A 24,157-nucleotide genomic window follows, 5' to 3' on the forward strand; every position below is an offset into this window, starting at 1 on the left:
CTGCCCTGCAAGCCTTAAAAATGGCTCTTTTTCGTAGAGCCCATGGGCAACTTGTCGCGGAAATATGCGGACTTCATCACTATGTCATAAATGGAGGACATGACGTCATCTACTAATGGCTTCCAGGACACAGCGGCATAGCGGGCAATCTGCGTGCGGACGAGGTTGAGCGAACAGCCCACCAAGACGACGATTATGTGTTGATTCTCTTTTCCAGGGCAGGCTTCGCGCACTTGCGCGGGAGCACACGCTCGCCTTGTGGAATTCTGGCGAGTTTGCAAACTGCCGTTTAAAATCCCGGGACCCTGCCCTGAAGCTCCGGCTTCCACCCGGCCTAGCCCGACGTGAAGAAACTTTGCTGTGCCGCCTGTGGGTTGGTGTAGCTTTCACAAACTTATTCGTTTGTGATGGGTGTGGCAAATAGCCCTGCATGTGCAACCTGCGGGTGAGACGAGACTATAGGCCACATGTTTTGTGAGTGCCCAGCATACAGTGCGTAAAGACAGTGTCTCTGCCGTGCGCTGGAGCGTCTAGATAGAAGCCCACTGACTGCAATCAAAATTCTAGGTCCCTGGCCGCGGCGATCATAGGCATTGAAGGCCTCCATGCTCAGCTTCATGAAGACTACGGGCGTGATCGATAGGCTGTGATTTTGCTGTGATATGACGTGATATGACAGTAGGCAATCAAAATTCTAGGTCCCTGGCCGCAGCAATCATAGGCATTGAAGACCTCCATGCTCCGCTTCATGAAAACTACGGGCGTGATCGACAGGCTGTGATTTTGCTCTGATATGACGTGATATGACTGTGATGTGTAGCACAGCTTCGGAGTACCTTGGAGTAGGGCTGAAAGAATCATAGTACGGCGAAATGCGCCCCTCCAGTAGTCCTAGTACAGTCGGAGAGAGGCAGCCTGACTTGGGGGAACCGCAATGTGGCCCAGCAGCCTGTCTCATGTGGCGGAGACCGGACGACCGCGATGTGGATATGAATACGCTTGGAGGCCGAGGTCTGTGCATTGCGGTTAAAGCGAGTGCTCGCCCTCAACTGAGGCCAAGGAATTAGAGCTCGAATCGATTCAGGATAATTTGAGAAAATCCCGAAGCTGCCCCGATCCCTCCCACAATCCCATTTCCCTTTTCGCATCCCTTCCTTTTACTTCCCAGGGGAGATCACGGGAGATCTCCCCGGGCCCGCTCTCCGGCTGCGGGCCGCTGCGTGGAGATTCCCTCATTTTTTTTTTGGAGCCTTCGGGTTCTTTCGACTGCGGGTGCAAAACACAGACCAAGCTTGTCTTCAGGACCAATTCTTTTATATTCGATTGGATTGAGCCTGTTATACCTAGTGGCACGGGCAGAGGAATATTTTTTTATTCTCTTTTATGATTTCCTCATCATATTATATGTGATGTGATGTGGCGTGATATGGCTGTGATGTGACTATACTGACTTCACCAATCCCTCTCTTACCTGCCACTTTTATATCCACTCACCCGGGTCACCCCCATCCCCCAGTGCAGGGTAGCAAACCGGTTTCTTTTACCGGTTAACCTCCCTTCCTTTCCTCATCTTCTTCCTCCCTCCTACTCCGTCTGCTATAGAATTGAGAAACAAGCTATCATAAGCCTTCACTTTCTCTGTCTGTAGATGCATTTGCTACTAAGACAGATATATTTCTTTTTTCAAGCAATTGCGTCATTTCTAAGGAAACGTAATTTAAAGCTTGTGGCCTCGAATGAACTTCTTCACTAAGCTCATGTTTCCATGCGAATGCCGAGCGCTGTTCTCTTCCCGAATTAGACGTGCCTGATTCTCAACCAGTCCTGGTAAACTGTGATATTTTCTTTTTTTTTCGTTTGCACAAAGCAGTCTGTATTTTTATGGGATTTACCTGTGCAAATTACGCTTACACTTTTATTAATGGGTAAAATTTCTGTCAAAGCTAATAAAACGCGAGGCGCACTCTGGGCCTTTTTTCGTTTACGTTTTTCTTACAAGAAAAACGTAAACAGCATTGCAATTTCCGGGCACCTCGCCATGCACTGCAAAAAGTGTAAACATAACGATGATGATCCGGACAAAACCTGTTACCCACATTTCAATCGCTGCGCAATTCTTGCTAGAGGACGGGATAGGATATCCAGGGAAATCGCAGAAGCGTTCGAAATTCACAGCGCAAATGAGCAATGTGTGAGTGCACCCTCCCTGTGCTTGTCGCAAAAAGAATTGGATTTTCTCAGAGGCAGGGTAAATGTTTACCTTTTTACCTGAATGCCCCTCTCCGCTACTTTTGTTAATCACCTTGTGCCACGATTTTAGTTCTGTGTTTTTTTTTTGTTGTTTTTTTTTACCTTTATATTTTAATGCTTTTACTTGGATTTTTGGCTGTTTTACCGGTTTTACTTTCTGTCCCGGCCTCCTACACCGTGGTTTTTATCGCTTTTAGTCTATTCGGCTTTTCACCTTTTTATTGGTTTTACTCTTGGACGTGACTACACTGTTTCGGTGATTGCGCAGGATCGCATTTGGCCACACCCCTCTCTTTGTACCTTATATATGTGTCCTGCTTCGGAATAAAATTTCAGTTGTTAGTCAGCGCCTGTGTCCTTGTTTCCCTTCCTTCGTGTTTCGTCCCGTTGCTTGCGCTGTTTTATTTCATTATGCAGTACCAACTAGCCCGGCATCTTACACTTCTGACTCATGCCGCTGACGCCATCAGCGAGTGAAGAAAACGTGGCTCTGCGTTTCGGCTTGGGATGCACGCACCGTGATTCGCTGATAGCGAGCCGGCGCTTCAGCAAGCGGAGAACTCTGAGAACACATCGCCGCTACGCAGGAAGCGGGGGCGGGGGGGTACACGCAACGGCGAACAGTGGTGGCAGGATTGCGCGCAGCAATCAGAGAACACGCGCGGTCGCCGCCACGGAGGAAGAGTGATGGGGGGGGGGGGCGGAGGGGAGGAGCGCACGCTGTCCCAGCTGCTAAGCTGGTTACGAGGGGCAACGGCGATGGCGACGCCGACGACGACGCGAAACGCAGGAACGGGCGCCAGAGAGCAGCGCTCTAAAATAAATATAGTTCTAGAACAGTTGCTGGGGGGGGGGGGGGGGGGGGCAGAGCATTACTGCATCATCACGTGCACTCATCCCACGCTAGCTGCTAACGTGCAAAGCACGTTTGGAGGACAAACCGGTACATATTTTAACTGCGCGCAAAGAAGCAAGGAGAAGGCGATCAAGTTATACTTTGCGCTGCTCTAGGGGCAGCACAAGTGAACGGAGAGTGACTTGCCGGTACGGCCGATGTTGTTCAGGTCTTCTTCGCTGCAGGCGGCGATGACGCACACACCAAGACGAAGGCCTGGCAGTCTGTCGTCTGTCATGTACTCGGTGAAGTTGAGCGTCTAGATTAGAATAGGGGGGAAAGCCGTATCTCAAAAAAGTGCATTTGGGCACTCCCCCTCTTTATGCTTCGCTTTCTAGAAAGTTAGCATTGAAAACGTTGAATTGCAATTCATAGCATATTCGTATTTGGTTACAACAAGAACTGCCTTGTTACGAATAGAGAAAACCTTTGCAACTGACCGCTCCAATTCCGTAAAGCCGCCTATTCTCGTCAGATAAAGAGGTGACGGTAGCACGACAGGGCAGGACAAGTGTATTACAGCCGTGGCGCTTCCACTCACGGTCCACAAATGGAGATCAGATTCCACACTCGGCTCGGTAAGAGTAATCAAACAGAAAAAAAAAAACCGGGAGCGCTCTCTATGACACCTTTCTGGCAGTCTGAGAGCTGCGTGTTTTGCGTAAAAAAGTGCCAATGTGCGTTTTTATTTATTTTTCATCGCTGTCATTGCTGCTACAGAATGGCGGCCAGCCTTTAAATTCGTTGTTTTAGCATATTCTACGTATTTTCTATTTTATTGATGCTTCTTTGTCTTTTACGACATGTTTTCGTTATCACAGTGTCTGGAAATGCCTCGTAAAGTAAATGCGCCGGGAAGTGTGCACATAATATAAAAACAACGCTTATGGGCCGCGGGCAAAGAGGAGAGTCTACTGCTCCCACTGTGAATTCTCATTCGCATACAAATACTTTGGCTTTCACTTAGCCATTGATGCCTTAAGTTGTGCCCTCAATATCTCACACGTACCCATTAGCGTCTACTCGTATGTTACTATTATACTTGAAATTCAGCGCGACATAAATATTAAGCCCGCTGTAAGAAATCCGTTCAAACTTCATTGCGTAGTCTAGAGCTCGCTTGTCTGACTTGAGAACAAAACGCCTCGACTCCCATTTCCTGCACACCCGTCTGTGTCATGTGGTCTCGACAAGTGAAGAAACCGACTGGTCAAGCAGTTTCCAGCAATGCCAATTAGCACTTGGAGGACCCGTGCTAGTGATTCTTAGCTGACAGCCCCGACGTCTGATATATTCTGCAGAACTGCTTTCCTAACGATGTCCTCTTGGAATAAGTCACATTAGAAGACTTAGAAATCTGCCTAATTGAAATTCCTACTGTAGCGCGGTTCCTTCCGCCCCAGTGGTAAGTGGTAGCAATGGGAAATGGCTGAAGATATGCTAATTCAGGCTGCCGCTATGTGAACGCCACCTAGGCTACGCGCCCATTGGTACTGCGTGATACGAAATAGAAGAAAACTCGTCGCAGACTACTTGCAAGTAAATTCATTTAAAGGTATAAAACTGTTATACCTATATGAAGAATGATCGAAGCGACGTTCTCTATATTGTCTGTGTGAAAACTATCGCAGATGGCACTAATAGTAGGGTAGGAAAATAATGTGCACTTATGATAGAAGAGGCAGCGCTAGTATACAGTCAAGACTTTGCACGAAAGCTGAAGCACCGAAAACAAAAAGTCAAATAGAGCTAAAAAAACAGCTCAGCGATCTGCAACAAAACAACAAACGACATTATCTGGAAATTCATGGCTTGGCGTTTGAGAAAACAGAAAACTTGCAATGTAAGATAAATGCCCTTCCGGGAACGATTGATCTGTCTGATGCTGATGTCGAAGGTTCGCATTACCTCCTGTTACTTCCAGAGAACGAACTCGTAACTCTGGTAAGATTTGCTAGGCGAGCTGTGAAAGACTAATGGTTGCAAAAGTCCTCAACGAACGTGAGGAAGGTATACTTTTTTCGATAACTTGACTGCTATTAACAAGAAACGTCCGTTGTTGGCGAGAACAAGGGCTTATGAGATGAATCACGGTTTCGTTTGGTCTGCGTTTATGTGAGGAAGGGGACTGGCAGTCAAGCAATAAGGATTGCATTTGAAGAAATGAAATTGTGTAAATAACGAACACTTGGTGTCTTGTTTAAACTCCCTATGCGCACTTACTACGCCTCTGAGAGATTTAATAAATTGCTGACTGCCAGCAGTCATCAGAGGATGTGCAACGTTAGAGGAATGAAGCTGTCCACGTTATTGGATTTACGGATATAGTGCTGATGCGGAAGTTGCGCCGATCCCTTGCTATGATCATATTTCGATGTTTAGACAGGGCGAGCGCGGAGGTATCTTTATATGTAAACCAACGTCTGATTTACGACGTGCGCACAAATGAAGACTTTGAAGTTATTAGTCTACTGCACCGCGCATTGCTTGATTCTGGTGTACTGCCCTCCTAGAGGTAATTTAGATGCATTCCTTGATTGCATCAATTCCTTACTTGAATTAGGAGATGTGAGTAGGTGGCATGTTATTATATTTGGTGAATTAAGGTCAAACTGGTTATGGGAAACTTGATGCCGACTAAACAGCTTGAAGAGATACGTTCGCATTGTTGTGGCTGCGAAAATATTATCAGCCTACTTACGAGAATAAGTGGAGAAACTTTACTTGATCGCTGTTTCACAAATTTTAGAACAGTGACAGTTACTGCAGGTGCCCTTCCATCAGGCAATAGCGATTATGTGCCATTTTTAGCCTCTTTCCATATAAGCACGATTTTGATAAGCCTAAGTATAAGCGGCGCATAAATAATGATAATACCGCAGTCTACTTTTGCTCACTTATGGCTCACTTGTTGCGCAGAAGTGTGCCAAGAAAATTATCCATCTAAAGCGTACGAACTGTTTCTAGAAAAAGTAAAACTCAGCCTTGCATTTGCTCTTGTTTTAGTCCAAAACAAAACTAGGAAGGCACGGATTACTCCACATCTTCTTTCTATTTGCTCACTTCATAGAAACAAAAGACCCAGCCCATTTTGCTTATGTTAAGAAATTCCGAGACAAACTAAACGGTGATATTCAGAAGGTCCAAACGGCTTATGATGTAAACAAATTTTCGTTACTGGCGGACCAACCGTGCCTAAGAAAATGCTCTTCTGCCACAAAAATTCTTTCTTTTTTTTAAATGGTTGACAGTGTTCGGTCGGAAGAGTGCATCAGTTCCCGTTAAGATTGCAGTGCAGCTTGCATTAGCAGCCCGTCATAAAACTATAGGCATAAAATTGCGCCTGCTGTTGAAAAGGTGTGCCGATTTCGTATATAACGACAAAAGCTGGGACGGAATTTTATAACAACCGGGAGCAGTCGAGTACTGTGATGCCTATTGTGGATTCCATTTTAGTGTCAATGATTTCTCAGGAAGATAAGAAAGCGTCTCTCGCGTCAGAAAAAGCCTCACCCTCTTGTGGGACAACATAACGGCTGGCATTATTTCTCCGATGACGGGGCTGTCATCGCCGATGGAGAGATGCACGTTGCAGTACTGTCCTCGGGCCCTCTCTATGCCGTACTCATCCCTCGCCACGGTCTCGATGCACTCGTCGTAGGCGCCCAGGTTGGCCGTGGAGGCTTGCAGCAGCCCGGTCGGGTACTTGGCTGTCGCATCCACCACTGCGTTGGAGGAAAACATTAGAATGACACATCTACGAAATCGAAGCTTTGCCTCATTCATTCTTACGTCAACTAGCATGGTTTGTTCAGTGTCTACATACTGCCGGTACTACGATACGCAAAAAGGGTACAAACACTTTTTACTGGGGTAGCATTAATCATTAGCACAGGTGTGAGCGCAGCCAAGGAGTTGCGTCAACGTCACAATATTCTTACAATCAAACTATTTTCATAAAAGTAGTTAGTACGAGCTGGTCGGCGCCTCACACCCAGACTAGTCTTTCGCAGGCATATTCGCTCTACGAAATAAGCCAACTAGCAAGGTGAGCACATGGCGATCATTTTTATTTTTTTATTTATTACATACTATTGGCCTCACTTTGAGGCCGTTACAGGATCGGGTTTACATGCATATAAAAGAGTGCGGAAACAAAAAAGACACACAGCAGAGAAGCAACCTTTTCACTCTTATACAAACAAAAATAATAAATCGCACATAGTGACAATGGGTTTACAATTATTCAAAATAGCTTGTCAACTGCGACAGAAAACTTTCAAGGCACACTCGGTTTACAATTTCGGGGGACAACGTATTCCACTCATGAATCGCATTTGTAAAAAATGAAAATTTCAATGTATCACTACGGTATCTGTATTCGGATAGATGCTTTGCATGTTTAGTTTTTATGACACGTGTACTAGGCTCAAGTAGATATGTGGTCTTATCAAGTTTAGTGTTATTCTTTAAAAGGAGGAAAAGAACCTTGAGCCTCAACCATCTGGCTCGTGTGTGAATCGTGGGAAGGCCGGCTTTTTGCAGAAGCAGTGTGGGTGAGTCATGACGACTGTATTTATTGAAAATAAATCGGGCAGCTTTTCGCTGGACGCTCTCCAGTCTATCAATCTGTTGTTCAATCTAGGGCATCCAGATAATAGTACCGTATTCTATTACAGAACGGACAAGTGTTTCGTGAAGCTAAAATCAACTTTTTACTTTCTTGCTTCAAATTTACTTCAAATCAGATTATTGTGAAGTTCCTGTGCGGCCGTTTCATTAACTGCACTGTTGCACTCTGCTGGATAATTATATCTTCATTCGCAAGCGATCTGAATTCCAAGAAACTAGTTGTGGCTTTGCACATTTGAATTATGATTATTTTTTATGTTTTGTGAAACTGCCCGAGGAGTAGCTGGTCTGAATTCAGCCAAATGAGGTTATATCACGTTCATAAGGTATCGGGTGATTTTAAGGAACACAAAGTGCCGCCGCTGAGCATGCTGCGTGGCTTATAAGACAAAACGTCAATCGAAGACGAGGGGCGTGCTGCGGAAGCCATAGTTACCCGTATTTTTATTTCGCTTGTCCACGGCCGTTTGAATCGTTTTCCTCTTCTTATTATCTTCTGATGTTCCTTAGGGCCTAATGTGCTTGCCCGCACTTGAGTATGTGACCGTCTTTTCTCTGGACGAAATGTAGCGTTGAAATACTATGCAAAGAGGATTTGACACTTATAGCGCTTTTGACGGCGTTACATGTTTGTGAATATTGTAGCAACTCGTCACTTACCTTCTGAAATTTACACATATCTAAAACATTCGTAACGATTTCAACTTTAACAACATTAGCTTCATTGCATTGGACGCTGCAGAAAAACTAAAATTTTACCTAATTAGCTGGGGATGAAATGCTGCACAAAGATAACTCCCCGTGAACTACTTCCCTACGCGCACGTATGCTCATACGATGTTACTCCAGCAGCCACCGTGTGTATAAATGATTTCAAATATTTCAGGTGATTGCGTCAGTGGTGGAAATGTCGCAGTTTAAGGGCCACAGTTAGAGTGACAGGGTAATCGCATCGTTTTCAAAGCAGACAGTGATTCAGTCACTCATATCACTCCATCGCAAGAATGTTTGAGCTAACTATCGGCGCTGCAATCGCCCCCTAAATTTACATTTTCCCAACTCCAGAAACGAGTAGAGAAAGCAGTTCAGGGACTGCGCCTCGGCCATAATTATGCCACCGGTTGACCATTGGCTTTTCAACTTCCTGTTACAGCACCTGTTTTCCCAAGTATGGGTTTTCTCCCTACCGCTTATTTCACGGCAGTCGCCTTTCTCTTCTTTCTCGTCTGCAACGTCGCAAGTAATAGACACGGAGCTCACATCACAGCAAGGCCTATTTTTTATTTGGCGAACGCGATCAATTCAGAGAATGACTCCTAAGCGGCTGACAGAAACATGCGGAGCCGATAATTCGAAATCATGTGGAGAAGTCTCGCTCACGACGCTTGGGGAGCTCACCCTGAAACGTGACCAGACAACTGTAAAGAGTAAGCTGACAGGGCTAGCTGGTTTTTCATTATGTATTTCAACAGCGTATGCTACACACGGACAGAGGACAAGCAATTACACAGACGAGCGCTGAAACCAACTTTCAGTGTGCGGAATCATATGCCAGGATAGGTTAAGTACAGTGCACATGGGCTGGCGTGAGAAAAAGTCTAATTTCTAGGAATGTAATGGAACAGTCGTCAGGTATCTCATGCGTTAGTTCCAGAGCGTTTGGAAGACATTAGAAGTGGAAAAGCTTCACTGCTGCTCGTCCTCTGTCCATGTGTAGCATGCGCTGCGGAAATACATAATAGAAAAGTTCGGCCGGAAGTGGCCATCATGGCCTGGCTCTCATGCGACATCATGATAGTTATGACGCATGCATTGGTGCAAACAAAAGGCAGCACAATGCGTTGATCAAGCTACGCTCGAATTTTAAGAAAATACTAACAACCAATAATAAATGGCTGGGTCTGTTGTAAAGCTTTAGCTCAAAAGCATTCTTTCTACAGAGTGAACACAACTACCTATTTCTCGTCACCGAATAAGTATTTCATCCCAGAACAAACCTGCCAAGGGAAATCTTTTGCCCATTGGAAAACAGGTAGATACCGGCACCAAGGATCGAACTTATGGATCGTGGTTATAGAGCCAATCATTCGTTGCCGTACTGCCGCATGCTCACAATGAGTATTTCAATAATAACTATTGCAACAGATCAAGATACCAATAACTTGGCCACAATCCGGCGAGACATGCAGACCGGGGTTATAGAAAAAAAAAAGAACTGTTTAGTTTGATCTTTCGTTCAACAAAAAGCTACCCACCCCGCCAAAGCTCTGGAATATTTCAAGAAATGCCAAAATATTTATGATTTTGACGCGGAGAAAAATATAGCAGTTGTACAAATACTGTTTACTGTTGAAGAGTTTAAAAAAAGAGGGTCGTCTGAGAATGTATCTCTACATGATAAGGACCTCGCTTAGTCAACGCTGCCATGTTATGTAGCATCGACAGAGAGCGAATTTTTGCACAAATATTTTTCAAGATTTCCTGTTATAATACAGTCCTTTTATGGGGTATATTCTGTTGAGGATCTGTGTTACGCGCACGTAAACAGCGCGCACCCTTTCGTTTGCTGCGGCAGTCGCTATGGCCGCTCTTTCCCTTGATCACGTGAGGCTTGCCTATAAAAGCCAGCCTGCTCCGAGAATATATCGAGGTTCTGCTCTCTAGCTGACCGGCGTGGCTTCTGTTCCTTGGAGTGCCTCTGAGGCGGCCTTGGCGATGATACATACTTATCGCACTATCCTCCGTTCCAAAACAATTTTGATGCGATTTAGGTTAGTCTAGATTTATTAGTGTACATTCATGCAAACAAGCTTTTACAAATAGAGCAAAGAAAGTAAATTAAGCCCTGAACGTTTGCGACTCAATATTTTGGCACTAATTTCTGAAAAATGCGTGAAAAAGCGTGTAAAAGTGCAGGCAGCAGCGGAAGACAGATTTGATGCCCTTGATTCTCTTTTATCGTCAGGGCACTTCCACTTAATTTCAGGTTAACATACTTGAATAAGGTCGCAAGTCACCCTTCTGGAGATCCCATTTGCTTTCTTGTCTGCAGTTGTTCTCCGTATTTTCTCTCGGCCTCCTTTAGGTAGAGGCTCTTAGCAGCAATGCAAACAGTGGAGCGTGTGGCCAAAGGTCTTGCTTACACTGCCCGCTTGCTGCCGTCCGAGACTGGCCCACTCATTCAGTTTGAGATAACTTTTCTCCAATATCTTGTTTTCTTTGTTTTGGACATTTGTGTCTTAGCTTTGCGATTCGAGTTCCACATGCATACTTTCAATAGTCGCAGCTTACGCAGCATGGTTTTGCCACTTATCTCTGCCAGTGATGAAAAGGTTTTTCATTGATTAAAAGGCTGTAATTCCGCGTCATGCGCACGACGATAAAGCCACCGGAAGTCAACAGCTCTGTCTCGGAAGCCATTAGATGATATGGGCCATCAGCACTGTTTTTGTTGTTGTTGCAGTTGCCGTCTTCCACAGCGCAGCCCGTCGTTTGTCTTTCTTGCCTTCTTTCACACCAATGCTTATCTGCTAGGCCAGCAGAGGCTTGAGAAAAGTCTTCGAAAAAGGCGCTTCAGGAAAACGAGCCTTATGAATTTCATTCGGATGAAACCAGCTGACGAAAGCACGCAGCTGCGGATGACCTGCACGAAACCTCGTCTTCTCTGCCCAGCGGCACCGATTTGCACTAGAGTATCCAAATCCTAAGCTAGTTCTGATGCACGTTCCCGCCCTCAATGCTAGGCGGGAGCCTTCCCACAAAGCTGTTTGCAGTATACAGTTTGAAATTCGGTTTAGATTCAGCCGATCCGAGGACGCTTCTCAACCTGATGACTGTGCCGACGGTGTTCGCTCATGAGCGCCTGAAAAAAGGTATTGCACTCTTCTCCAACGAAGGCTCTCTATAGTAGGGCTTGTTATTGTACCAAAGTACTATGCCTGATGCATGTAGGACGCCGCTGACTTAGAACAGCGCTTTTCCTCTGCATCTTTTGTAATCAATCGCGCTGTGTTTCTGATGATCAGCGCAAGAATATTGCGCACTTCTGCAGGGGCAGCTGTACAAACGTGACTGCGCCAAGAATTAGGTTACAAACACGCGTCTGGTAGGCTGTTATTGCTTGTGGGGTTTAACGTCCCAAAGCGACTCAGGCTATGAGAGACGCCGTAGTGGAGGACTCAGGCAATTTCGACCACCTGGGGTTCTTTAACTTGCACTGACAAACGCACAGCACACAAGCGCCGTGCTTTTCGCCTCCATCGAAAAGCGGCCGCCGAGGCCGGGATTCAATCCCGCGTCCTTGTGAACAGTAGTCGAGCGCCGTAACCACTGCATCACCCCTGCGGGGTCCGCGTCTGGTAGGTAAATTATATCAAATTAACAAAACTTAAATGAGTGCATGGATAAAAAAGGCGGAAGACGCTCAAGGTTGACTTCGTGAGTAAACGCGGTTAAGCCTTTAACACCGCTATTTTGTTCAGCGAATTTTTGACATTAAGAAACTGCCGCAGAGCTCGGCAAACCGTTAAATGACCTTAGTTGGTTTCATTTTGGAGGAGAAGAAGGCACAATATTTCTTACTTCTCCTTGGATATCATCACTTGAAATCAACGGCATGCAGTGGGACGTACGTATGTCGTCAATTTTATTGCAACTGTGTAATGTCGTCAATTCTTTTAACTTGACTACAAGGTGGACCCTAAACGTGAAGCAGAATCGTGCACCCTGAACGTAGAGCATGAAAGCTGGCGACAAACTATTAATACGAACCTACGTGCTCGTCCCACAGGTTTCTCAATTCGGGTTTACGACAACGGCTGTACTTTTTCGGTGGTACGCACTGTCATTGCGATAAGGGTGCAACGCTATCGTGAACAACACCGAGCGATTTTCAATTAAATTACCAAAGGGAGCAACTGTTTCTTTCAGTTCTAGAAGTTCATTTTAGAGGAAGCCGTTGGCTTTGAAAGATCGAAACCGAAATCCATATTCATGCAACGAAGAATTTCTTATTTTAGTCCCGAGAAAGCAGTGTTGTATGCATCACGCCGTGCTCTGCTCCCTTTTTATAATCTCGGTGCTTAGATGATATTTCTATTTGCATGCTAACCACGCAGAAGACATTAATGAGGGCCTTAGCATTCTGTTGGTTATGTGAAAAACTTATGCCGAACTACACATATGCTTATCGTGTATTACATCCAGTGACCAACGTAACCTATGCAATTAGACCGCTAAGACCAAAGTCACCGTCCGCTACACCCAATTCCGAAATTGTACATGCGGCCCGCCTCAAGCCGTATTATTCCCAGTCTTCACGGGACGTCTAACACACACCAGGATGTTGTCATTTTCCGAGGGGGATATTGTTACGGGGGAACGCGTGCACGACGAAGTGAGAAGACGACGACGCAGACAGAGTGGATTATGGAGGGATCCTTAAGTCTTGGAGCCGAGGTCCGCTCATCGCAGCGCAAGTTTCGATAAATACTTCCCCGTAGCAATATGTTTCATTTGGTACCCGAAGAATTCGGTTTATAATTTTTCCATGCTTGGTACAAAGCAGCCTAAATGAACTGGGAATGTGAAGCATTATTTACAGCGCTCAAGCCATTTCTTCCCAGCAGTTGCACTTTATTAGGCTACACACGTGACGACTTTACAACCGGACTCATCGGCTGATTAAGAAACCCATTTTTCGCGTATAAGGAGAGCCTAAGTTGTGTTGTGGGGTTTTCCGATAATCAGAGCATACTTGTTACAAAACGTTTCCACTGTTGATGCTTTATACTGACCTACCTCATAGAAAGCGACGGAGACTGGCACGTGTGAAAGCAAAAATAGCGAAGTGAAGCTGTGCACCGGCTCATGGTCGCTTAACCGGCCGCAGTTACTCATCGGCTGCAGATTACATTCTGAGTGACGTATCGTTACAAATCTTGAGTTTAGTTACAAATCAGTGGGCTTGGCGGCACCGCAGCAAAGGAAATGGCGAAGCGGATAATGTCATTCACCCAGGTAGTGTTCGCCTTCTGGCAGCCGACGCTCGCTGAGGAACGATTTTTCACCGACTCAAGAGGTGCTACCTAACCTGGAATATTCAACACTACTGAGTCCTGACGTGTACCGTCTGAGCATTGGACTGCCGAACACCGTAGCATACGTTCAAGAAACAAGAGCACCGCCAAACGATGTGCGTGCGACCAACAGAATGGGCGGTATCTTCAAAGCCGACCTTACGCTTCGCGGGAAATGGGCTTGACGGCATCGCAGCGACAGGAATGATGAATCCGATCATGTTGTTCACCCAGGTGGTGTTCTCCTTCTGGATGCTGGCGCTAGCCGAAGAACAATTTTTCACTGACTGGTGAGGTGCTACTTAATCTGGAATATTCAATACTACGGACGTGTACCACCTGAGCATTGGAAAACCGAACACCGTAGGCTACGCTGAGGAAACAAGAGCACCGCCAACATCGACATCCGTGCGATCAACAAAGTGGGCAGTATTTCAAAGCGGACCTTACGTTTCGCGGGAAATGGGCTTGACGGCACCGCAGCGACAGGAATGACGAACCCGATCATGTTAATTTGCCTTAGTGGTGTTCGCCTTCTGGATGCTGGCGCTCGCCGAGGAACAATTTTTCGCTGACTCAAGAGGTGCTACTTCATCTGGAATATTCAATACTACGGACGTGTACCACCTGAGCATTGGAAAGCCGAACACCGTAGGCTACGGCTGAGGAAACAAGAGCACCGCCAACATCGACATCCGTGCGATCAACAAAGTGGGCAGTATTTCAAAGCGGACCTTACGTTTCGCGGGAAATGGGCTTGACGGCACCGCAGCGACAGGAATGACGAACCCGATCATGTTAATTTGCCTTAGTGGTGTTCGCCTTCTGGATGCTGGCGCTCGCCGAGGAACAATTTTTCGCTGACTGGTGAGGTGCTACTTCATCTGGAATATTCAATACTACGGACGTGTACCACCTGAGCATTGGAAAACCGAACACCGTAGGCTACGCTGAGGAAACAAGAGCACCGCCAACATCGACATCCGTGCGATCAACAAAGTGGGCAGTATTTCAAAGCGGACCTTACGTTTCGCGGGAAATGGGCTTGACGGCACCGCAGCGACAGGAATGACGAACCCGATCATGTTAATTTGCCTTAGTGGTGTTCGCCTTCTGGATGCTGGCGCTCGCCGAGGAACAATTTTTCGCTGACTGGTGAGGTGCTACTTCATCTGGAATATTCAATACTACGGACGTGTACCACCTGAGCATTGGAAAACCGAACACCGTAGGCTACGGCTGAGGAAACAAGAGCACCGCCAACATCGACATCCGTGCGATCAACAAAGTGGGCAGTATTTCAAAGCGGACCTTACGTTTCGCGGGAAATGGGCTTGACGGCACCGCAGCGACAGGAATGACGAACCCGATCATGTTAATTTGCCTTAGTGGTGTTCGCCTTCTGGATGCTGGCGCTCGCCGAGGAACAATTTTTCGCTGACTCAAGAGGTGCTACTTCATCTGGAATATTCAATACTACGGACGTGTACCACCTGAGCATTGGAAAACCGAACACCGTAGGCTACGGCTGAGGAAACAAGAGCACCGCCAACATCGACATCCGTGCGATCAACAAAGTGGGCAGTATTTCAATGCGGACCTTACGTTTCGCGGGAAATGGGCTTGACGGCACCGCAGCGACAGGAATGACGAACCCGATCATGTTAATTTGCCTTAGTGGTGTTCGCCTTCTGGATGCTGGCGCTCGCCGAGGAACAATTTTTCGCTGACTCAACAGGTGCTACTTCATCTGGAATATTCAATACTACGGACGTGTACCACCTGAGCATTGGAAAGCCGAACACCGTAGGCTACGGCTGAGGAAACAAGAGCACCGCCAACATCGACATCCGTGCGATCAACAAAGTGGGCAGTATTTCAAAGCGGACCTTACGTTTCGCGGGAAATGGGCTTGACGGCACCGCAGCGACAGGAATGACGAACCCGATCATGTTAATTTGCCTTAGTGGTGTTCGCCTTCTGGATGCTGGCGCTCGCCGAGGAACAATTTTTCGCTGACTGGTGAGGTGCTACTTCATCTGGAATATTCAATACTACGGACGTGTACCACCTGAGCATTGGAAAACCGAACACCGTAGGCTACGCTGAGGAAACAAGAGCACCGCCAACATCGACATCCGTGCGATCAACAAAGTGGGCAGTATTTCAAAGCGGACCTTACGTTTCGCGGGAAATGGGCTTGACGGCACCGCAGCGACAGGAATGACGAACCCGATCATGTTAATTTGCCTTAGTGGTGTTCGCCTTCTGGATGCTGGCGCTCGCCGAGGAACAATTTTTCGCTGACTGGTGAGGTGCTACTTCATCTGGAATATTCAATACTACGGACGTGTACCACCTGAGCATTGGAAAACCGAACACCGTAGGCTACGGCTGAGGAAACAAGAGCACCGCCAACATCGACATCCGTGCGAACAACAAAGTGGGCAGTATTTCAAAGCGGACCTTACGTTTCGCGGGAAATGGGCTTGACGGCACCGCAGCGACAGGAATGACGAACCCGATCATGTTAATTTGCCTTAGTGGTGTTCGCCTTCTGGATGCTGGCGCTCGCCGAGGAACAATTTTTCGCTGACTGGTGAGGTGCTACTTCATCTGGAATATTCAATACTACGGACGTGTACCACCTGAGCATTGGAAAACCGAACACCGTAGGCTACGGCTGAGGAAACAAGAGCACCGCCAACATCGACATCCGTGCGATCAACAAAGTGGGCAGTATTTCAAAGCGGACCTTACGTTTCGCGGGAAATGGGCTTGACGGCACCGCAGCGACAGGAATGACGAACCCGATCATGTTAATTTGCCTTAGTGGTGTTCGCCTTCTGGATGCTGGCGCTCGCCGAGGAACAATTTTTCGCTGACTGGTGAGGTGCTACTTCATCTGGAATATTCAATGCTACGGAAGTGTACCACCTGAGCATTGGAAAACCGAACACCGTAGGCTACGGCTGAGGAAACAAGAGCACCGCCAACATCGACATCCGTGCGATCAACAAAGTGGGCAGTATTTCAAAGCGGACCTTACGTTTCGCGGGAAATGGGCTTGACGGCACCGCAGCGACAGGAATGACGAACCCGATCATGTTAATTTGCCTTAGTGGTGTTCGCCTTCTGGATGCTGGCGCTCGCCGAGGAACAATTTTTCGCTGACTGGTGAGGTGCTACTTCATCGGGAATATTCAATACTACGGACGTGTACCACCTGAGCATTGGAAAACCGAACACCGTAGGCTACGGCTGAGGAAACAAGAGCACCGCCAACATCGACATCCGTGCGATCAACAAAGTGGGCAGTATTTCAAAGCGGACCTTACGTTTCGCGGGAAATGGGCTTGACGGCACCGCAGCGACAGGAATGACGAACCCGATCATGTTAATTTGCCTTAGTGGTGTTCGCCTTCTGGATGCTGGCGCTCGCCGAGGAACAATTTTTCGCTGACTGGTGAGGTGCTACTTCATCTGGAATATTCAATACTACGGACGTGTACCACCTGAGCATTGGAAAACCGAACACCGTAGGCTACGGCTGAGGAAACAAGAGCACCGCCAACATCGACATCCGTGCGATCAACAAAGTGGGCAGTATTTCAAAGCGGACCTTACGTTTCGCGGGTCTGAGCATTGGAAAGCCGAACACCGTAGACTACGCTGAGGAAACAAGAGCACCGCCAACATCGACATCCGTGCGATGAACAAAGTGGGCAGTATTTCAAAGCGGACCTTACGTTTCGCGGGAAATGGGCTTGACGGCACCGCAGCGACAGGAATGACGAACCCGATCATGTTAATTTGCCTAAGTGGTGTTCGCCTTCTGGATGCTGGCGCTCGCCGAGGAACAATTTTTCGCTGACTCAAGAGGTGCTACTTCATCTGGAATATTCAATGCTACGGAAGTGTACTATCTGAGCATTGGAAAGCCGAACACCGTAGACTACGCTGAGGAAACAAGAGCACCGCCAACATCGACATCCGTGCGATCAACAAAGTGGGCAGTATTTCAAAGCGGACCTTACGTTTCGCGGGAAATGGGCTTGACGGCACCGCAGCGACAGGGATGACGAATCCGATCATGTTAATTTGCCTTAGTGGTGTTCGCCTTCTGGATGCTGGCGCTCGCCGAGGAACAATTTTTCGCTGACTCAAGAGGTGCTACTTCATCTGGAATATTCAATGCTACGGAAGTGTACTATCTGAGCATTGGAAAGCCGAACACCGTAGACTACGCTGAGGAAACAAGAGCACCGCCAACATCGACATCCGTGCGATCAACAAAGTGGGCAGTATTTCAAAGCGGACCTTACGTTTCGCGGGAAATGGGCTTGACGGCACCGCAGCGACAGGAATGCCGAACCCGATCATGTTAATTTGCCTTAGTGGTGTTCGCCTTCTGGATGCTGGCGCTCGCCGAGGAACAATTTTTCGCTGACTGGTGAGGTGCTACTTCATCTGGAATATTCAATACTACGGACGTGTACCACCTGAGCATTGGAAAACCGAACACCGTAGGCTACGGCTGAGGAAACAAGAGCACCGCCAACATCGACATCCGTGCGATCAACAAAGTGGGCAGTATTTCAAAGCGGACCTTACGTTTCGCGGGAAATGGGCTTGACGGCACCGCAGCGACAGGAATGACGAACCCGATCATGTTAATTTGCCTTAGTGGTGTTCGCCTTCTGGATGCTGGCGCTCGCCGAGGAACAATTTTTCGCTGACTCAAGAGGTGCTACTTCATCTGGAATATTCAATACTACGGACGTGTACCACCTGAGCATTGGAAAACCGAACACCGTAGGCTACGGCTGAGGAAACAAGAGCACCGCCAACATCGACATCCGTGCGATCAACAAAGTGGGCAGTATTTCAAAGCGGACCTTACGTTTCGCGGGAAATGGGCTTGACGGCACCGCAGCGACAGGAATGACGAACCCGATCATGTTAATTTGCCTTAGTGGTGTTCGCCTTCTGGATGCTGGCGCTCGCCGAGGAACAATTTTTCGCTGACTCAACAGGTGCTACTTCATCTGGAATATTCAATACTACGGACGTGTACCACCTGAGCATTGGAAAGCCGAACACCGTAGGCTACGGCTGAGGAAACAAGAGCACCGCCAACATCGACATCCGTGCGATCAACAAAGTGGGCAGTATTTCAAAGCGGACCTTACGTTTCGCGGGAAATGGGCTTGACGGCACCGCAGCGACAGGAATGACGAACCCGATCATGTTAATTTGCCTTAGTGGTGTTCGCCTTCTGGATGCTGGCGCTCGCCGAGGAACAATTTTTCGCTGACTGGTGAGGTGCTACTTCATCTGGAATATTCAATACTACGGACGTGTACCACCTGAGCATTGGAAAACCGAACACCGTAGGCTACGCTGAGGAAACAAGAGCACCGCCAACATCGACATCCGTGCGATCAACAAAGTGGGCAGTATTTCAAAGCGGACCTTACGTTTCGCGGGAAATGGGCTTGACGGCACCGCAGCGACAGGAATGACGAACCCGATCATGTTAATTTGCCTTAGTGGTGTTCGCCTTCTGGATGCTGGCGCTCGCCGAGGAACAATTTTTCGCTGACTGGTGAGGTGCTACTTCATCTGGAATATTCAATACTACGGACGTGTACCACCTGAGCATTGGAAAACCGAACACCGTAGGCTACGGCTGAGGAAACAAGAGCACCGCCAACATCGACATCCGTGCGATCAACAAAGTGGGCAGTATTTCAAAGCGGACCTTACGTTTCGCGGGAAATGGGCTTGACGGCACCGCAGCGACAGGAATGACGAACCCGATCATGTTAATTTGCCTTAGTGGTGTTCGCCTTCTGGATGCTGGCGCTCGCCGAGGAACAATTTTTCGCTGACTGGTGAGGTGCTACTTCATCTGGAATATTCAATACTACGGACGTGTACCACCTGAGCATTGGAAAACCGAACACCGTATGCTACGGCTGAGGAAACAAGAGCACCGCCAACATCGACATCCGTGCGATCAACAAAGTGGGCAGTATTTCAAAGCGGACCTTACGTTTCGCGGGAAATGGGCTTGACGGCACCGCAGCGACAGGAATGACGAACCCGATCATGTTAATTTGCCTTAGTGGTGTTCGCCTTCTGGATGCTGGCGCTCGCCGAGGAACAATTTTTCGCTGACTGGTGAGGTGCTACTTCATCTGGAATATTCAATACTACGGACGTGTACCACCTGACCATTGGAAAACCGAACACCGTAGGCTACTGCTGAGGAAACAAGAGCACCGCCAACATCGACATCCGTGCGATCAACAAAGTGGGCAGTATTTCAAAGCGGACCTTACGTTTCGCGGGAAATGGGCTTGACGGCACCGCAGCGACAGGAATGACGAACCCGATCATGTTAATTTGCCTTAGTGGTGTTCGCCTTCTGGATGCTGGCGCTCGCCGAGGAACAATTTTTCGCTGACTCAAGAGGTGCTACTTCATCTGGAATATTCAATGCTACGGAAGTGTACCACCAGAGCATTGGAAAACCGAACACCGTAGGCTACGGCTGAGGAAACAAGAGCACCGCCAACATCGACATCCGTGCGATCAACAAAGTGGGCAGTATTTCAAAGCGGACCTTACGTTTCGCGGGAAATGGGCTTGACGGCACCGCAGCGACAGGAATGACGAACCCGATCATGTTAATTTGCCTTAGTGGTGTTCGCCTTCTGGATGCTGGCGCTCGCCGAGGAACAATTTTTCGCTGACTCAAGAGGTGCTACTTCATCTGGAATATTCAATACTACGGACGTGTACCACCTGAGCATTGGAAAACCGAACACCGTAGGCTACGGCTGAGGAAACAAGAGCACCGCCAACATCGACATCCGTGCGATCAACAAAGTGGGCAGTATTTCAAAGCGGACCTTACGTTTCGCGGGAAATGGGCTTGACGGCACCGCAGCGACAGGAATGACGAACCCGATCATGTTAATTTGCCTTAGTGGTGTTCGTCTTCTGGATGCTGGCGCTCGCCGCGGAACAATTTTTCGCTGACTGGTGAGGTGCTACTTCATCTGGAATATTCAATACTACGGACGTGTACCACCTGAGCATTGGAAAACCGAACACCGTAGGCTACGGCTGAGGAAACAAGAGCACCGCCAACATCGACATCCGTGCGATCAACAAAGTGGGCAGTATTTCAAAGCGGACCTTACGTTTCGCGGGAAATGGGCTTGACGGCACCGCAGCGACAGGGATGACGAACCCGATCATGTTAATTTGCCTTAGTGGTGTTCGCCTTCTGGATGCTGGCGCTCGCCGAGGAACAATTTTTCGCTGACTCAAGAGGTGCTACTTCATCTGGAATATTCAATGCTACGGAAGTGTACTATCTGAGCATTGGAAAGCCGAACACCGTAGACTACGCTGAGGAAACAAGAGCACCGCCAACATCGACATCCGTGCGATCAACAAAGTGGGCAGTATTTCAAAGCGGACCTTACGTTTCGCGGGAAATGGGCTTGACGGCACCGCAGCGACAGGGATGACGAATCCGATCATGTTAATTTGCCTTAGTGGTGTTCGCCTTCTGGATGCTGGCGCTCGCCGAGGAACAATTTTTCGCTGACTCAAGAGGTGCTACTTCATCTGGAATATTCAATGCTACGGAAGTGTACTATCTGAGCATTGGAAAGCCGAACACCGTAGACTACGCTGAGGAAACAAGAGCACCGCCAACATCGACATCCGTGCGATCAACAAAGTGGGCAGTATTTCAAAGCGGACCTTACGTTTCGCGGGAAATGGGCTTGACGGCACCGCAGCGACAGGGATGACGAATCCGATCATGTTAATTTGCCTTAGTGGTGTTCGCCTTCTGGATGCTGGCGCTCGCCGAGGAACAATTTTTCGCTGACTCAAGAGATGCTACTTCATCTGGAATATTCAATGCTACGGAAGTGTACTATCTGAGCATTGGAAAGCCGAACACCGTAGACTACGCTGAGGAAACAAGAGCACCGCCAACATCGACATGCGTGCGATCAACAAAGTGGGCAGTATTTCAAAGCGGACCTTACGTTTCGCGGGAAATGGGCTTGACGTCACCGCAGCGACAGGAATGACGAACCCGATCATGTTAATTTGCCTTAGTGGTGTTCGCCTTCTGGATGCTGGCGCTCGCCGAGGAACAATTTTTCGCTGACTCAAGAGGTGCTACTTCATCTGGAATATTCAATGCTACGGAAGTGTACTATCTGAGCATTGGAAAGCCGAACACCGTAGACTACGCTGAGGAAACAAGAGCACCGCCAACATCGACATCCGTGCGATCAACAAAGTGGGCAGTATTCAAAGCGGACCTTACGTTTCGCGGGAAATGGGCTTGACGTCACCGCAGCGACAGGAATGACGAACCCGATCATGTTAATTTGCCTTAGTGGTGTTCGCCTTCTGGATGCTGGCGCTCGCCGAGGAACAATTTTTCGCTGACTCAAGAGGTGCTACTTCATCTGGAGTATTCAATGCTACGGAAGTGTACTATCTGAGCATTGGAAAGCCGAACACCGTAGACTACGCTGAGGAAACAAGAGCACCGCCAACATCGACATCCGTGCGATCAACAAAGTGGGCAGTATTTCAAAGCGGACCTTACGTTTCGCGGGAAATGGGCTTGACGGCACCGCAGCGACAGGAATGACGAACCCGATCATGTTAATTTGCCTTAGTGGTGTTCGCCTTCTGGATGCTGGCGCTCGCCGAGGAACAATTTTTCGCTGACTCAAGAGGTGATACTTCATCTGGAATATTCAATGCTACGGAAGTGTACTATCTGAGCATTGGAAAGCCGAACACCGTAGACTACGCTGAGGAAACAAGAGCACCGCCAACATCGACATCCGTGCGATCAACAAAGTGGGCAGTATTTCAAAGCGGACCTTACGTTTCGCGGGAAATGGGCTTGACGGCACCGCAGCGACAGGGATGACGAATCCGATCATGTTAATTTGCCTTAGTGGTGTTCGCCTTCTGGATGCTGGCGCTCGCCGAGGAACAATTTTTCGCTGACTCAAGAGGTGCTACTTCATCTGGAATATTCAATGCTACGGAAGTGTACTATCTGAGCATTGGAAAGCCGAACACCGTAGACTACGCTGAGGAAACAAGAGCACCGCCAACATCGACATCCGTGCGATCAACAAAGTGGGCAGTATTTCAAAGCGGACCTTACGTTTCGTGGGAAATGGGCTTGACGGCACCGCAGCGACAGGGATGACGAATCCGATCATGTTAATTTGCCTTAGTGGTGTTCGCCTTCTGGATGCTGGCGCTCACCGAGGAACAATTTTTCGCTGACTCAAGAGGTGCTACTTCATCTGGAATATTCAATGCTACGGAAGTGTACTATCTGAGCATTGGAAAGCCGAACACCGTAGACTACGCTGAGGAAACAAGAGCACCGCAAACATCGACATCCGTGCGATCAACAAAGTGGGCAGTATTTCAAAGCGGACCTTACGTTTCGCGGGAAATGGGCTTGACGGCACCGCAGCGACAGGGATGACGAATCCGATCATGTTAATTTGCCTTAGTGGTGTTCGCCTTCTGGATGCTGGCGCTCGCCGAGGAACAATTTTTCGCTGACTCAAGAGGTGCTACTTCATCTGGAATATTCAATGCTACGGAAGTGTACTATCTGAGCATTGGAAAGCCGAACACCGTAGACTACGCTGAGGAAACAAGAGCACCGCCAACATCGACATCCGTGCGATCAACAAAGTGGGCAGTATTTCAAAGCGGACCTTACGTTTCGCGGGAAATGGGCTTGACGGCACCGCAGCGACAGGGATGACGAACCCGATCATGTTAATTTGCCTTAGTGGTGTTCGCCTTCTGGATGCTGGCGCTCGCCGAGGAACAATTTTTCGCTGACTCAAGAGGTGCTACTTCATCTGGAATATTCAATGCTACGGAAGTGTACTATCTGAGCATTGGAAAGCCGAACACCGTAGACTACGCTGAGGAAACAAGAGCACCGCCAACATCGACATCCGTGCGATCAACAAAGTGGGCAGTATTTCAAAGCGGACCTTACGTTTCGTGGGAAATGGGCTTGACGGCACCGCAGCGACAGGGATGACGAATCCGATCATGTTAATTTGCCTTAGTGGTGTTCGCCTTCTGGATGCTGGCGCTCACCGAGGAACAATTTTTCGCTGACTCAAGAGGTGCTACTTCATCTGGAATATTCAATGCTACGGAAGTGTACTATCTGAGCATTGGAAAGCCGAACACCGTAGACTAC

General features: G+C 48.0%; 1 protein-coding gene across 1 annotated transcript in view; it reads right to left on the minus strand.

Annotated features, from left to right (window-relative positions):
- The window catches only part of LOC146171611 (nose resistant to fluoxetine protein 6-like), a 223,932-nt gene that overhangs the window by 79,556 nt on the left and 120,219 nt on the right, over positions 1-24,157 (minus strand). Inside the window, exons 3-4 of the mRNA XM_084586476.1 lie at positions 6,659-6,870; positions 3,293-3,404 (exon numbers count right to left, since the gene is read on the minus strand). Coding sequence (XP_084442602.1) covers positions 3,293-3,404; positions 6,659-6,870 — 324 coding nt within the window. The remainder of the gene's footprint in view (positions 1-3,292; positions 3,405-6,658; positions 6,871-24,157) is intronic.

This window comes from Amblyomma maculatum, unplaced genomic scaffold, assembly GCF_055883805.1.
Source record: "Amblyomma maculatum isolate TAMU_Amacu unplaced genomic scaffold, ASM5588380v1 scaffold_19, whole genome shotgun sequence".
Classification (NCBI taxonomy): Eukaryota; Metazoa; Arthropoda; class Arachnida; order Ixodida; family Ixodidae; genus Amblyomma; species Amblyomma maculatum.